The 17439-nt window shown below is 45.5% G+C and overlaps 2 protein-coding genes across 2 annotated transcripts; one reads left to right on the forward strand and one right to left on the reverse strand.

Annotated features, from left to right (window-relative positions):
• Window positions 1–1381: 1381 nt before the first annotated feature.
• Brf2 (BRF2 RNA polymerase III transcription initiation factor subunit) lies at window positions 1382–5669 on the reverse strand. Its single transcript, XM_051169603.1, has 4 exons — window positions 5460–5669; window positions 4615–4674; window positions 3303–3624; window positions 1382–2407 (listed from the first exon to the last, which is right to left on the reverse strand). Exons 1-4 carry the CDS (start codon window positions 5611–5613, stop codon window positions 1693–1695), a joined length of 1251 nt encoding a protein of 416 aa, XP_051025560.1. The 5' UTR covers window positions 5614–5669; the 3' UTR covers window positions 1382–1692.
• A 9813-nt stretch (window positions 5670–15482) lies between these two features.
• On the forward strand, window positions 15483–16787 carry LOC127209827 (zinc finger protein 120-like; the record flags this gene model as incomplete). Its single annotated transcript, XM_051169469.1, has 2 exons — window positions 15483–15870; window positions 15963–16787. Coding segments are annotated over 2 exons (975 nt in total), but the record flags the coding sequence as incomplete, so codon positions are not given.
• Window positions 16788–17439: the final 652 nt, after the last annotated feature.

A 17439-nucleotide genomic window follows, 5' to 3' on the forward strand; every position in this document is an offset into this window, starting at 1 on the left:
CTGCTGATGGCTGCCCTTAGTCTTACCATCTTTAATTACCCAAGCTGGGGAAGTGAGAGGCAGATGCTTGCCGTTTGTCTGGTGGACCATTCCCTCAGCAGTAGCGACAGACAATCCTAGACCAAGATCTTGGTGCCCTCCCAGGTAGGGATAACTGGGATAAAAAATCCGTCAGGCTAGTGGAAGAGCCAGCCCTGGTAGGCTCAGGAAACCTGGGAACTGCATTCTCCTCACTGGCCTTGCAGCGTGCCACGTGACTGTCGAGATCCCAGGTTTTTTGGCTTGGGAAACCATCCTAGCAGGTGAGCCAGGTGCTCTGCCAGGGGGAGTAACAGGTGCTGCCTTTTCAGATTAACTATGCAAGGAGGAGTTTAAGCAGTGTGGTAGGCAGGCAGCTCTAGAGAGCAGCTGGTCCCGCGGGAGGTGGGAAAGGTGCACAATCAGGGAGACATAATCCCTAGGGAATGGCACACAGTTCTTCGAGCAGAGTTCAGAACAAGCCCTCAACTCTACACACCTGAGGAAGTAAGTGCCGCTGCCAGGTGCCTGAAGACTCGAGGGAAGGCGCTGATGTTTGGACCTGGGCACAACCTATGCAATGTCTGAGAGGCTCCACTCAGCTGCTCAGTTAAAGAATCCGCTGCCTGCTCTCAGCCGTCCAACTCCGAGGGACTAAAGGAAAATGCCTCCGTGAGGCTTCTGTGGCAAAGCCATGCTAATAATCCAATTTCTAACTCCAGTTAGAACCCTTAAGTGCCAAACTATATCCCAACTCCCTGACACCCAAGCACACTCTGAGGCAGCACTGGGTGCAGGTTGCTCAAGAGCCTGTGTTTTTCACTATTTGCAGAAAACCTCCAGCTCACTCCCATCCCCGTTTTCCCCAACTTAAAATGCCCTTTCCTACAGAACCACATGGAGGTGGAGGAGTCCCGGGTCCTGTAGAGCAGCAGGAAACCCAGGTCTGGTTAGGTGAGAGAACACAGGAGTGAGGGGAGAGCCCATTATTTATGCTTGCTGCACAGACGACGTTAGAGGGGAAAGCTTTGTACTATTCTTCCACGTATGCTGGCTGCTGTTTACATACCCTGCCGATGCCTTAGCACTGGAGAGCTTTTTGCAATATGCCGGGGAGAGGGGAGGGAGGGAATGAAGTGCCAAAGAAAACATGTTTTAAAGTTCTGATTTTATACAATAGAATGTTTTCCAGCAGATGCCTCTTTGTTTTAATATATTAAAATCTTGCAAAGCCCTTTGAGCGATTGCTACAGTTTACCCATGGTCCTTGCGTTAATGTAGAAGATCTTATGACTACTCAAAACCACTAGAGCCCAGACACCAGCCAGGAACTGCTGCTCCTGCTCATGGACCGCCTGATGCCTGCTCCTTCACAATAGCAGTGCAGTTTATTTCAGACTAGGGCAGGGGAGAGCTGGGCAGACTCATCAGCAAAGAATCCATCCCGGACTAGATGGCCAACTTGCTCACCTGCACCAAGGGACAGGACTGTAGCGCCCACAGACATTCCACCACATGCCTCCCACCTTCTCTAGGGCCTTGGGTCCGACTAACTGCAAGGCTTTGTTCCTTTAAACAAGAAAGGAACATCCAAGGGTCATATGCACTTCCTGCAACACAACAGGCCTATTAATGAGCTGTAGTCAGAACTGAATACACTTGAAGGAATGTGCATCAGGGAGGGTTAGGGGCACTCATGGCTGCCTGGCTAGCGGCTTGGGCTCTCTGAAAGTCTCTAATTTCCTGAGGGGTGCGCAAATATTGCTCTATTTCACTATCAGAAATGCTCTCATCTCCAGTTACTACAGAAACGGGGGGTGCGGGGTGGGCCCGTTTGGGGGGCTTCAGCATGCAGGGTGGGAGGAGAAGGGCAGGACTGGCAGGGCGTTTCCTCTTGGGCAAATCGGAGGCACCGCCCCCCACCTCCTCTTGCTGTCCTGGCCCCTGCTGCTGTAGATTCTTGGTCTCCACTTCTGCTGTTCCATCTCGAAAAGCCATTCGGAGCAGCATGTGACGGTGCTGGAGAAGGTCACCAATGTGTTTCACTACCGACCGCTTATCAGGTTTTAGAACTTGTAACCAGGCCAGCTGGCCGGCCATCTGAAGCAACACAGCCAGGAGCTCCTGCAGACGAGAGGCGGCCGGGTAGGGCAGGTCCACGTTAGCCAGTTTACAAAAGCGGGCAAGAGAACACGTCAGCCGGTCGGAAGGCCGCAGGGACTGCCATGCCAGGAAGACGGCTGCAGTGATGACAGGCAGCGGGTGCCGCCCAGTCACTAGCCACGTCTTGTTTGCTAGTTCCACCAGCAGCAAGGTTCGAGCCAGCACCTTGTCTTTGTCTTCCACGTACTTGGGTGGCATGGATGGGGAGGCCTGGAACAGTTTGAAGCTGAAACAACCGAAGCGAGGGCCAATGAGCAATATGAATGATAGGGGTGCCCCTCCAGGGTGAGAAGGATGGATGGTGAAGCTGTTTCATCCTAGAGACACCCAAGCTCGCTGGGGAGAGGTCCTGAGAAAGGGCGGCACACACCTGCCGGTGAAGGGCACTAGCACAGTGGGGCACCTTCCTGTCCACACAATTCCAATGTCCTCATTCACTCTACAGAAAGTACCGTTATATGCATCTACTTAGGATATGACCAAGTTTCAACCATCACTGGTTTTTGTTTTTAAAAAAATGGGGTCTTATGCTGTCCAGGAGGGCCTAGAACTCCTGAGCCTCCCAAGTGCTGGATTTGTGGTTTTGTTTGTTTTAAAGAATACTAGTGAGAAAAAGCAAGCTCAGGATAGCGGTGCACACCTGAGTCCCAGCACTGAGAGGATGATCAGAAGTGCAGGCTCAGCCTGGGCCATATGAGACTGAAACAAAACAACTAGGGATCCCACTAGAACGTCTAGCCTTGTCCCTCTATTACCTAGTATCTCTGGGGTACAGAGTTGACCTGCTGGAGCAGGGCTACTGCACACAGTGACCCATGGCCCCTGCCCTGCAATTCCAATGACTGCCCCTCATAAAGCAGAAGCGAGGTAACTTGGTAGCACTATACCAAGGCTGGCTAAGGGATTTTTTTTTTTTTTTAATTATCACAGTTCTGTGATGAAAAGGGGATTTGAAAATTACAGCATTTTGGAATGGTGCAAATAGTATTAACCTTAGTGGTAGTAAACATAAAACAGGAGAGACCCTCACATCCTTTCAGACAGGCTCTGGTAAAAGCCAGCCACTGGTGAAGGAAGGCACAGGACACATCCCAATCCAGTGGTCCCTCCTAGACAGGTACCTGCTGCAGTAAGACTTCACCAAGTCTTCCAGGCACAGAGACGGTACATCCAGCCCCAGAAGCTTTACAATCTGCATGTAGGTGCCGGAAAACACATCCAGATCTGCATACAACAGGGTGCAGATGGTTCCCATGGTGAGGGGCCAGTTATGTTGCCGGCAGGTGATTAAGACACAGCATCCAACCAACACTTCCTTCTTCTGTAGTCTAGCAGCATGGATGCCCGGCAGCTGATAGGCCTTTTGATAATAGGAGATTGCTGTGTCCTCAAATGTTGGGGGCAACTTGAGAATTCGACACAGGTCTCTGACTCGTCGGAGATCTAGGAAGACACAGCGAGCAGAGAGGTCAGAGGAAGTAGTGTATACCTACTAGCAAGTTCTGCTAGGCCTTAATCTACTTCTTTTAAACTTGCCCTATGTACCAGATGCACAAATTATGTGCACTTGTATAATGACAGGACACTTGGTGTGACCATGTGTTTTGTGATGCTGGAGCTAGGCCTGAGATCCTCAAGCATGCTAGGTAAGCTCTTTATTGCTGAGCCATTAGAACTATGGTTCTTCCAATGGTACAGAACATTTGTGGAAAGGTCGCATTCAATCCTCCAACTTTATATGAGCTGCTTTGACTTATGGACAAGGCAACTTTTTTTTTTTTTTTTTTGGGGTACTGAGAATAGAACCCCAAGCCTTACACATGATAAGTGCATACTCTATCACTGACCTAACACCTAGCTCCAAAGCCAAGCTTCCTTGAGGTTACTTAAAGCACTGTCCAGAGTGAACCCTTCATCTACCTCCACTCCTTTTGGTTTTTAAAGTCACACTCAGTACATAGGCTGGGCTAACCTCAAACCCTCTATTCTCCTGCCTTGCCTCCTGAGTGCTGGGTTTGTAGACATACACTATGCCAATAACTGTTCTCTTGTAGCCTACCTTATGCCAGTAATGCTGAAAACAAGAACATACACAGATGGACCAGGTCATCAAGACAAACTGTCTCTATAGCCACTGTGTCGTAGAAGCCATCTCTGGGCAAGAGATGGCTCAGCAGAGCTGAGCTGCTGCTCTAGCAGAGAACCTGGGGTTCCCAGCATCCACATGGCAGCTCCCAACTACCTATAACTCCAGTTCCAGGGGATCCAGCACCCTCTTCTGACTCTGTGGGCACGAGGCACGCACATACTGCACATCCATACATGCAGTTAGAACACCCATACACATAATATTAAAATAAAATATTAAAGAATGCCATAAATAAAAGCAAAGCTTAAATTTAAGGCGGGGGGGGGGGAAGGGTTGATTCTCACCTCGTTGCTGGCTGCGACTAACGTGTTCGTTTTCCCCTGTGCTTCGAGAATACGTCACTTCTGTAAAATAGTAAAACAGCAAATCGCACAGCTGGCCTCTGTTCATCATCCGACCGCATATGGTCCAGGGAGATTTCAAATTATGGCATATCTACTTCCATCTCCGAGAAGATAACCAGCAATGTAAAACTAAAACTTCATCTGGTTTTTTATGTCTTCAAGTAGCACCAAATCCACAGAATTTGGAATGCAACTACATAAAGCAGCACCGGCCGTTCCAATTTCCCAGTTATTTGTCTGGTACATTCAATTTTGAGTGCTGCACTAGTCAAGGGTTAGGGCAGTGGTTCACAACCTTCCTAATGTTGCACCCTTTAAATACAGATTCTTATGTTGTGGTGACACCCAACCATAAAATTATTTTTCGTTGCTACTTCGCAACTGTAATGGGGGTGGGTCACAACCCACAGATTGAGAGCAGTTGGACTAGAGCAATGAAGTGAAAGGAAAGGAATTTAACACTCATTTTGTCAATTAATGTTAAAAAACGACTATGGGATGATAGTTCGTGTTGTATTTCCAAAGAACTTACTGGCAATTCTTCAACAGGTCTGACAAGATGAATGAAACCTTTCCCATTTCATTCGTGCACTATCCAGTATATCCACTAAATGACACCGGAGTAGGTACTGGGGAAACAGATGAACGGAACCCTCAGCCAGCTTCTCCTACGTTTAACTGTGCGCATGACCAAAAAAGGGAGTGAGCTAGGCGGCGGAGGAGTGTGGGTTTAAGCACTCCAACGCCCCAGGCTGTCCCCAGGGCCGGAGGACAGATACCAGTACCTCTGAGGTTGCCCTCGTCGCTGTAGGTGGTAGTAAGGACCCCTTCGGTGACCACGCAGCCGCAGTCGGAGCACACCAGCTGGCTCTGAGAATAATGCGAGTCTTCCACAAGCTCAGAGGAGCCGCAGTCCGGGCAGCGGCTTCCGTTCGGCATCTTACCATTCGTCAACAACCACGGTAACTGCCTGGACACTAACTACTCCTAACAACTTGAAAGTGTGTGGCAGCAGTAAAGCGGAGGGGCCCTTATTCTTGACTACACCTTCCTCTTCCGGTCAGCTGGACAACCCGCTAGTGGTTTGCTCCGCCCCTCGGCTTCATGCCACTTCCGATCTTTCTGTGAGCTCGGGTAGAAACAAGAGTTAGAAAGAGAGGTTCCTAGGCTTAACTGTGTCACAGGTTCTCTGGTGTCTTGAGGCAACGTTGGGAGTTGACACATATCACAGATGAGGATTTGTTTCTGTGAAATACTATTTTTTGTGTTATTTATTTTGAGACTATCTTACTTATGTCGTCCAGGCTGACCTAGAATACTGATCCTTCTGCCTCCACTTCCTGCTTGCTGGGTTTATAGGCTTGTGCCACCATGCGTGATTTAACCCCCCTTTTAAAAGTCAAGTGGAATCAGTTTCTCCCTTCCTATGTAGTGAGGAATGTTATGTTTGACAATAGGAGAAAATACATCACTCTTCAGTGGAAGAGCAGTAAAATGTGTTTTACTTTACAGAACTGCTTCCTGACACAACTTGCCTTCCTGTGTTGTTGTTTCTCAACTATAAAATGTGTGTGTGTGGGGGGGGGATTGAGACAGACATGGTGGTACACCCTTTAATCCTAGGACTTGGGAAATGGAGGATTGAGATGCTGTCTCAAAAAAATCAAAATAGCTGAGTAGGGTGGCATACCCCTTTAATCCTAGCATTCAGGAGACGGAGTCGAGGCCAGCCTGCTCTATAGATTGAGTTCAGCCCAGGCAGAGCAACATAGTGAGAAAAATAAAGAAATTTGGACAGTTGAATTAATATCTTGAGTGGTAGACTTAGATGTCTTCAGAGCACATCGTGTAAAACCACAGTTCTCACCTCAAAGAGGATACATAAAAGTTTGTGCTGGAAGCAAAAAGGAGGGCTATAGCCCAGGAACAGAACTCACGTTTCTCCAAATAACAGGCTGCCCTGATTAGGTGATTACATAAGACTGCATTAGTTAAGAACAAAGAGAGCTATATATCAAAATGTTCACCAGTATAATAATGGTAGGGACCACAGGTGAAAATGTCACAGAACAGTGGGAAAACCTTTTCCATGGGTTTCAGATGTTATCTGATGACATTCTAGCTTCTGGATTGGTAGTAGCTAGCAGTTGGCTAAGAATACATTTTAAATTGTTGGATTTTGTTGTTTTTATTGTTGTTTTCTTTCTTTTGAGACAAGATTCACTATGTAGCTCTGGATATCCTTGACCTCACTATATATTCCAGGTTGGCCTCAAATTCACAGAAATCTGCTTGCCTCTCTCTACTTCCTGAGTGCTGGGATTAAAGGTATGTGTCACCACATCTGACCAACAATCTCTCTCTCCCTCTGTCCCTCCCCGCCCACCTGTCCTTGGGTGTCCCCTCTTTCCCTCTCTGCCACCATTTTGTCTGCCCTCATGCTCCCAGCTGTCTTCCTGTCTACACACCCACTTTGTCTGTCTCTACCTCTTTTCCTGGTTCTTACTCCTCTCCCTTTGCTCAATAAACCTCCTTATACCAGATGTGTTGCATGGTGTAATTTCTCAGAGGCACACCTTGGCATGGGCCCACCATGGAACCCCTTCACAGTGAAAAAAAAATATGTGTGTGTATGTGTATGTATTTGTATGTATAGATATTTAAAGATTTATTTATTATTATTATACAGTGCTCTGCCTGCATGTACACCTGCAGGCCAGAAGAGGGCATCAGATCACATTATAGATGGTTGTGAGCCACCATGTGGTTGCTGGGAATTGAATTCTAGGATCTCAGGAGGAGCAGTCAGTGCCCTTAACCTCTGAGCCATCTCTCCAGCCCCACAGTATTATATTTATAATACTCTCCTCTTTGGCTTTTGGCTAACTGGAAGATACAGGCAGATTTAGATATGTTTAAAACCTTGAACCTTAAGCTACCCTCGTGGCACACACCTTTAATTCTAGAACTCAGGAAGCAAAGGAAGCAAGGACAACTTTATGTACATAGAGCATTACAGGCCAATTAAGGACCAGATAGACCCGCTCTAATTTTTTTTTTTTTTTTTTTTTTTTTACAGAAAGAAAAGGAAAAAACAATCTTCAACTTTAAGTTAAGAGTGACATGCTTGTAATCCCAGTGCTTGGGAAGTAGAGGAAAGAGGATCAAGAGTTAAAAACAAGCCTGGCCTACATGAAACCTTGTCTTACAAACAAACAAACAAACAAACAAACAAAAAGAGAGTGAAAAAAAAGCGCTTGAAACCAGGCATGGTGGTGCATGCCTGTAATCTGAGCACTGGGGAGGCAGAGGCAGGTAGATCTCTGTGAGTTCAGGGCTAGCCTGGTCTACAAAGTGACCAGCCAAGGCTATATACAGAAAAATCCTATCTCAAAAACAAACAAACAAACAAAAACAAAAACAAACAAAAAACCCTGAGTTTTAAGTGATGCCATTATAAAAAAAACAATTTACAAATGTGTTGGTGCTATGTTCCAAACACCTATGTTGGAAACTTAGTCCCCACTGAAACAGTATTGTGAGCCTGGGGTCTTTCAGGAGTTTAGGGAAGGATGGCTTTGCACTTAAGACCGATGCAGTATAAAAAGGATGTGCCCCCTTTGTGCCAAGTGAGGACATAGGATTCAACACCTCTGGAGAACAAAGCCTTCAAAGGCTTTCTTGCAGGATATTTGATCCCACTGTGAAACCCAAGATTGTGAACTGTAAAAATCAAGAGCTTTCTGTACACAGGATTTAATAAAGTTATCCCTGGGTCAAGAAGCAGAGCAAGAAACCAGCTGACAGGGATTAAATAGATAGGAGGGATTTGGAGAGAAATGTATTCAAGGCAGTTTTCTGTGGCGGCGCACGCCTTTACTCCTAGCACTTGGGAGGCAGAGGCGGGTGGATTTCTGTGAGTTCGAGGCCAGCCTGGTCTACAGAGTGAGTCCAGGACAGCCAGGAATACACAGAGAAACTGAGTCTTGAAAAAGGCAAGAAGAAGGAAGAGGAGGAAGAGGAGGCAGAAGAGGAAGAGGAAGAAAGGCTTCTGAGCCTTTGGCCTTGGGTGTTTTGGCTTTTCCTCCTGGACTGTCAGCTGAACTAGCAAGCTTTGGGCTTTTGGGTTTTCCTTCGGGGCTTGAGCTGAGTAAGGTCAGCAGAATGCTTTCTCTGCCTCCCTGAGCGAGCAGGTTTTCACCCTAGCAGCTGGCTCCTGAGTCTTTATGGGTAATATCGGATGTTAGGGATTTTCATTCTTTTAAAACAGCAAGGCTCCCTCTTGGAAAGAGACAGCAGCCCTCACCAAACACCAAGCTGGTGCCTTGACCTTGGACTTGCCAGGATGTGAGAAAATACATTCCTGTTTCGTATAAGTTACTTGGACTTGAACATATTCTGTTAGGGCAGCACAAATGAAGGCATGCTGCGATATAAGAGCATACATCACAAAAAGTGTGTTTTGATTTTTAAAAGGATTTGTTTTTAATTGTATCTATGTATCTGTGTGTAGGTATTAGCATACCTTTGCCCTATCCTTGGATGCCAGAAGAGGGTTTCAGGCTCCTTGGAGCTGGTAATTGTGAGCTGCCAGACATGGGCCCTAGGAATTAAACTTAGGGCTTTGGCAAAAGCAGCAAGCATTCTTAACCACGTAGACATCTCTCCAAACTTGTGAGGGGTTTTGTGGTTTTTGTTTGTTTGCTTGTTGCTTTGGTTTTTTGAGACAGGGTTTCTCTGTGTAGCCTTGGCTGTCCTGGACTCACTTTGTAGACAGGCTGGCCTCGAACTCACAGTGATCCGCCTGCCTCTGCCTCCTGAGTGCTGGGATTAAAGGCATGTGCCAACACCCCTGGCATCTCTCCAAATTTTTAATCTCTCTCTCTCTCTCTCTGTGTATGTGTGTGTGTGTGTGTGTGTGTGTGTGTGTGTGTCTGAGGATCAATGGGGCGGGAGAGATGGCTCAGTGGTTAAGAGTACTTGACACTATTCCAGAGGACTTGAGTTTGGTTCCTAGATCCCATACTGGGCAGCTCACAACTGCTTGTAACTCCAGCTAGCCCACAAAGGTATACACACACACACACACACAAAGCATATATTTACATGGACATATACATATAAATTCAAGTAAAACTTGAAAAATATAGGATCCCACATATTCTTGCATGCCCTCAAACAAGCTGTGGCCAATGATAACCTTAAATTTTTAATCCTGCTGCTATCACCTCCAAAGTGCAGGAATTACAAGCGTGTGTCACCACTACACCTGGTTGAGAGTGTTTTCTTTAAGATTTTTGAAAAAAAAAAAAGATTTTTGATTATGTGTGTGTATTCAAGTAGATAGGTGCACATGTGTGTCCATGTCCATGCAGTTGCCCAGAGTGTAGAAGAGGGTGTCTGATCCTCTGTAACTGGAATTACAGGTTGTTGGGAGCTACTTAATATGGGTGCTGGGAACAGTTCTTTTGCAAGAACAGTAGGTGCCCTTAACTGCTGAGCCATCTCTCCAGCCTCTGAGATTCCATATTAACTTATAAATTAATCCTATTTGCACTGAGAGTAGCCTTTCAGGGCTAGCTTAGTGATAGTGATCATCTAACAGTATACTGGGTTTCATCCTTAGCAACACACACACACACACACACACACACACACACACACACACACACACACACAGAGAGAGAGAGAGAGAGAGAGAGAGAGAGAGAGAGAGAGAGAGAGAGAGAGAGAGAGAGAGAGAGAGAGATTTAGAAGACAGTATCTAGCTATATTGCCGAAGATAATATCAAACTCCTGGGCCAAATGCCAGGTGGTGGTGGCCACACCTTTAATCCCAGTACTTAAGAGACAGGTGGATCTATAGAGCTAGCTTCAAGACAGCCAGGGCTACATGGAGAAACCCTATACCAAACCAAATCAAACAACAACAACAACAACAAAAACTCCTGGGCTCAAATAATTCTCCCATGTCTTCCTAAGAAGGTAGAACTATAAATGTGCACCATGCACCACTGTGCTTGGAAATAATGTCAGTGAAAAGTTTGAAAATTTTAGAATCATGCATCTGGAAAATTTTTTTTTAAAAAGAGTTAAGTGCTGAGAACAAGCAGGGACTTTAGGAACCTGAGCAGAGGGGAATCTTGGCACTGGGGCTTCAAGTTTGTGGAGGATGCCTGCCCCTCAGGCTGACAACGGAGAATTTGCAGGTTTTAGTAGCAGCTGTTAACTCACTTTCAGCCTTGCATTGGAGAGGCAATGTGGGATCAAACAGAAAACTATGGTACATCTATACAGAATTAGTTCAAGATGGTGTCTTCTTATTAACTTCTTCATAAAGAAGGGTCCTCTCTTAAGGAGCATATCTGCCCTCTTTAGAAGATCAAAATAGCTGGGCGTGGTGGTGCACGCCTTTAATCCCAGCACTTGGGAGGCAGAAGCAGGGGAATCAATGTGAGTTGGAGGCTAGCCTGGTCTACAAAGTGAGTCCAAGATAGCCAGGAAATCCTGTCTAAAAAAAAAAATCAATATGTTTTCATGCAAATGATAAAAACAGCAAACCCAAAAGGGAAATGGTGCTTATTAGTCCTCAGAAGAGCAAAGGTGACACAATGACCACGTATGTGGCAAATCTTCAGAAGACTCCTTGGGAAGACAGATTTCATTAGACAAAGCTAACTGCTCTTGTGAGCTATAATCAGAAGTCAGATGCAGTGGGCTTCGTTCGTACCTGATGAGACTATGTTTCCAGGACTACAGTTGAGTAAAAGGACATCCTGCTGACAAAGGGTTGTACTTTGTCACCCCAGCCGTTTGGCCTTCCCTGATTTGATGACACTTTCTTCTAATAGAAAATTGGAAAGAGGTCCTGTGCTTTTCAAGAATTATCTGCAGAGCAGACGCTTCTTTTAAAACCTTTATTTAGAGGAGCAGTGGTGGTGCACGCCTTTATTCCCAGCACCCAAGACGGAGGCAGGAAGATCTCTGTGAATTAGAGGCAGCCTGGTCTACAAAGTGAGTTCTAGGACAGCCAGAGATACACAGAGAAATCCTGTCTTGAGAAACAAAAATAAACAACACCCCCCCCATTTTTATGTATTTGTGTCCGTGTGATTATGTCACATGCATGCAGGTGCCTGCGACTGCCAGAAGACAACATCTGATCTCTTAGAGATAGAAGTACAGGTTAAGTTGCAAGCTGCCCAAAGTGAGGGCTGGAGACGGAACTCAGGCCACTCTTTTAGAGTGACAAACATGCTTAACTGAAGAGCCATCTCCAGCTACAGCCTCAACAAAATACTTCTTTTTAAAGAGTGGCCCGGGTGTGGTGGTGCACACCTTTTCTAATCTCAACAGGCAGATCTTTAGGAATATTCTAGTTCAGCCTGGTTGGTCTACACAGGGAGTTCCAGGCCAACCAAGTTGGTGGGCACCCTGAGGAAGGACACTAAAGGTTGGCCCTTGACTGCAAATTTCCAAGGCTAGATCATCTTGGAGAGGGTTAACACTGTGTAAAAAGGTCCAATTCCTGTGAATTGCTGCCCTGGGTGGGCCTGAGAGAAGCACTAAATAGGTGGAATTCCCCAGATCATAGCATTTTTAGACCCTTTTAATCTAGTATGAGTCAGCAGGGAGTCCTGTAGCTCAGCCCCAGCTGGGCTCCTCTCAGCTCACACGACAGCAACTTTGTGACTAGGCCAGTTTCATTCTGAGGATCCTCACAGCCAGCCCCCCACCCCCACCCCCAGCCTGGCTGTTCCATCAACTGGACTTCTTTTCCATCCCCTGAAATCTTTAGTGGACATTCATTCTCCAACGCTTACTGACAAGAGGCCACAGCACAAAATATGGTCTAGGTCACCTTTCCCTTTTGTTCACAGATACAGACACCTAGACACCCAGACACCCAGACAGACAGACAGACAGACAGACAGACACACACACACACACACACACACACACACACACACACACACACACACACACACACAGAGTCTGTACTGGCCTTAAGAGTAATATGCTCAACTTCCTGAACATCCAAGACCAAAGACATCTGTTAAATTTTTCTTCTTTACCCCTTCTTTTGAAAGAAAATATTTTTGAGACAACCCTTTATAATGTAGGCTGATCTCAAATTCATCACTATCCTTCTGCCTCAGTTGGGACTATGGGTGTGCCATGGGTCCCCGCTGACACGTGATAGATAAGTGGGTCTGGGACCACTTTGCTGTACTCAGCAGGAATTGCAGTCACACCTCCGGATCTTCTCTTCTGAGAAAATATGGATTATTGGGTCTTACAACAAGTCTTCGAGGGGACTGAATTATGTGGACTCTATTTCCCATGTTTGATCTATTTTCAAATACAAGAACATTATCTCCTTACCCCACACTGGTTCTAGAATAGAGGATGGCAAACTTTTTCTGTAAAAGGCAAGCTTGCAAATATTTTAGTTTTCAAAGACAAATTGGACTGTGCTGAAGTCATTTAATCCTGCTCTTAGAAAGTAAAAACAGCCAAAGACATAAGTAGCCATGGACACAAATGAGCACAGCTCTGCCTAGTGAGACTCCATCTGTGAACATTAAAGTTTGAATTTCAGGTAATTTCTGTAATACGGAATACTATCATTTTGATTTTCTTTTATGTATCATATAAATGTACAAGTCCCTCTTTGCTTGAAAGCTGTATAAGCACAGGTGACAAACCATAGCTTGCTGACCCCCTTTCTAAACTTCAGAGTCAGAGAGGCTAGGAGGTCTCAAAACTCCTGGGCTGAAGCCATCGCCTGCAGGAGTCCTGGACTCTTCCTGAGTGTACCTGACACCACACCTAGCTGAATCCTTTGACGCTCAGATGTGACCTAGGCAGCTAAAGGTCTCACACATCTAAGTCTGTCTCGTTTGTCTAATAGGGTTAATATCTGCCTTGGCCAGAATTAGAAGTTGTTGGGTGCCTCCCGTTTGCCATGACTGTGGAGCATGAATCAAGCCTCGACATGCCAGGACAAAAGGGGCTCTCTCCCCTCAACTCTGTGCAGTCCGCATCTGTGTCACCGACGCGACCCTTCCCAGAGCTCAGGACACAGGTTTGGGGGAAAGAACAGAGAATCAATGCACTGAGAACATTTGTCCTTGAGCTCGGTGATGGGAGATGCTGGGCCAATGATGCCAGTTTTGGGTCAGCGCTGACTGGCAGTGTGTTCTAGGAGGTGAGACTGCAGGGATCCTGAAGATGGCGCCAAAAGGGAAGCTGCAAACACCTTCCCTTTGGATTTGGTGAAGGATGGGCAACATCCTGCAAACATTTTCCATGGGCGGGCTGAGGTCAGGGGACCCTCTACCAGCAGGTACGCCTTTTGGCCCATAGGTGGCAGTCATAAACTGTTTCAGAAAGGACCTGGTTCTTGCTGAGTGGTGATTAGCTGGGGTCAGGGTGTATCTCCCTCCAAATCTTATCAGCCCATGTTGCAAAGTATAGATAATGTAAATTACTGTCATCTCCATAGGTACGTTCAAAACAGAGGTACTGGGAGGTTCTGTTAGATTCCCACTATAATAGCAAAGAAGCTGGTGTGGTCGACTGAATAGGCAGATTTGTTGCAGGTTGGTTCTCACAGGGCTGCTTGGCTCTTCTGCCCTGGGTTTGTGTTTCGATTTCATACCACGGCCGGGATGCATGGTGTAGCTAAGCTGTTCCTTCATGGTGCCAAGAGAGAGACAGGGAAAGGGTAGTGCCCAGTATCCCCTTTTAAGGGCATACCCTTAATGACCTACATTATTTTCACTGTATCTCCCTCTTGGCACACTGACCACCTCCCAATAGTACCAGAGGCTGACAAACAAGCTTTTTTTTTTTTTTCCCCCAAAATACTTATCAGTGTCTGTGCATGCAGATGTACATGAGCCACGCTGCACGTGTGAACAGAGAACAAGTTACAGGGCCGGTCTCTCCTTCCACAGAGGGTTCTTAGGGTCCAACCCAGGTCCCCAGGCTTGTGTGGCAAGCACCTCCAACTACAAAGCCACCTTGCTTTTAATACAGCTTTAATACAAGGCTTTGGAAAGCACTGAGTCTCTTTCTGTTAAAGGGCATCTGTTTGCATAGAGAAAAACCCTGGCATAAGGCAAAGTAACCATATCAGGCTACCTGATGGGTGGGCAGGGTGCTAGCAGGACCTTGGGAGTCAACTTTGTTCAGCTCAGAAGTCTGGATCTGGAAGAGTTTATAATCATTCCCCCTTGTTTTCTTTTCCTTTTCTTTTCTCTCTCTCTCTCTCTCTCTCTCTCTCTCTCTCTCTCTCTCTCTCTCTCTCTCTCTTGAGACAGGGTTTCTCTATGTAACAGCTCTGGCTGTTCTGGAACTCACTCTGTAGACAAGGCTGGCCTCGAACTCACTGAGATCCACCTGCCTCAGCCTCCTAAGCGCTGGGACTAAAGGCGTGCGCCACGAATGCCCCTTGTTTTCTTTGTCTTGTCTATCCACCTTACTATGTCCTTCCTCCCTTCCTTCCTTCCTTCCTTCCTTCCTACCGAAGCAAAAGCTTTCTGTTAATAACAGTCAAGGTAAAGGGACTCAAAGGACAAGATACTGTGTCCTTCCTTGAACTAGAATTTGAAAACACATTAGGCCGACTATAAGCGCTGAGCTTGGTAGCAGTAGCAGGAACCAAAGTGAAAGGCTTGCAAAAAGGCGAGAGTAAGAAAACTCGTGCTTTTTTTTGGCTTGATGTGCTGTGAGTGCTGCTGCTGAGTGCTGTTTAGGGGAGCTCAGGCGAGCTCCTAAGTCTCAACATGGTGATCACGTGACCACTGCCCACAGCGGTGACGAACAGCTGGGATTCATTGACCTATGATGATGTGCATGTGAACTTCACTCGGGAAGAGTGGGCTTTGCTGGATCCTTCCCAGAAGAATCTCTACAAAGATGTGATGCTGGAGACCTACATGAACCTCACTGCTGTAGGCTATAATTGGAAAGACCACAATATTGGAGAACAATGCCAAAGTTCTAGAAGACAAGAAAGGTATGAAAAAAGCCATACTGGAGAGAAACGCTCTGAATATACTCAATGGCTTAAAGCATTTGCACATCCCAGTCGTCTTCAAAGGCATGAAAGAATTCATATTGTACAGAAACCTTACAAATGTAGTCAGTGTGATAAAGCCTTTTCACAACAGTATAGTCTCCAAATACATAAAAAAAAAAAAAAAAAAAAAAACTAGAGAGAAACTCTATGAATGTAATCAGCGTGGGAAATCCTTTGCACATCAGTCATCTTCGAAAACATGAAGAAATTCATACCAGAGAGAAACCCTATGAATGTAACGAATGTGGAAAAGCCTTTACACACCGCACTTGTCTCCAAAGACATAAAAGAACTCATACTGGAGAGAAACCCTATGAATGCACACAATGTGGTAAAGCCTTCTCATGTCCCAGTTACCTCCAAAAACATAAAAGGACACATACTGGAGAGAAACGTTATGAATGTACTGAATGTGGAAAAGCCTTTGCACGTCTTTATAATCTCCACATTCATAAAAGAACACACACTGGAGAAAAACCCTGTGAATGCAAGCAATGTGGTAAAGCCTTTGCATATCACAGTTATCTCCAAATACATAAAAGGACACATACTGCAGAGAAACCCTATGAATATCCTGAATGTGGAAAAGCCTTTGCACGTCTTTATAATCTCCACATTCATAAAAGAGCACACACTGGAGAAAAACCCTATGAATGCAAGCAATGTGGTAAAGTCTTTGCATATCACAGTAATCTCCAAATACATAAAAGAACACATACTGCAGAGAAACCCTATGGATGTGATCCATATGGTAAAGCCTTTTCATGTCATAGTAAACTCCTATAACATAAAAGAAAACAATGAATAAATGTAAGCTATAGAATTAAGCCTGTGCATGTAGCAGTAGTCTTCAAAAATCATGAGAAAAAGCCATACTGCAGAGAAAACCTATAAGTGTAGTCAATGTGGTAAAATTTTACACTTCGTGCTATCTTTATACAAGAGTAAAACCTTTAGTGTGTGATGAGTCTGTTAAAATCTTTGCATATCAGAGTAGTCTTTGAGGCCCTGAAAGGGCTGATACTGACTGTAAAGAATTCGGGAAGACTTTCACCCAACACATATTAAGTTATACAAGATTATTTCTTGTGGAGAAAAACACACACACACACACACAACAACAACAAATGTCCACAGTCTATTCATGTACGAAGACATCCCTCTTCATTTTGTTCCTGAAAACTCATGTCGACAAAAATTCTACAAATGTAAATGATAGGGCAATCCTTTCAGATTTCACCATTCTCTTCAATTACATGACATAGCTCACCCAGATGTAAAACTTCACGCATGTGCATTAGTGCCTTTTCTGTCTAAGGAAACTTATAAAGGTGGTTAATTTGGCTGATGGTTCCGGAGGGTTATGGGATCACCATGAAAGTGTCACGACAACACCTGTCAAACACGGCCGCAAAAAGAGGAAGCTCGAAGTTCACTCAACCTGCAGCCATTAGAAACTAGAAATTCTCAAGCTCGCCCCCAGTGATGTGTTGCCTCTAGCAGGGCAGATTTTCCCAAATCTTCCCAAGTGAAACCAGCAGCTGACTTTTTCTGACTTCACCCCTACTTGGTTGCTTTCTGCTACAAGCTTAAACCACTCGCATTACAGGAATGGATGATAATATGAGAAAAACATTCATGAGTAAAAATTTATTTCTTTAACAATTTCTTGACCA

This window comes from Acomys russatus, chromosome 27, assembly GCF_903995435.1.
Source record: "Acomys russatus chromosome 27, mAcoRus1.1, whole genome shotgun sequence".
NCBI classification, from domain to species: Eukaryota; Metazoa; Chordata; class Mammalia; order Rodentia; family Muridae; genus Acomys; species Acomys russatus.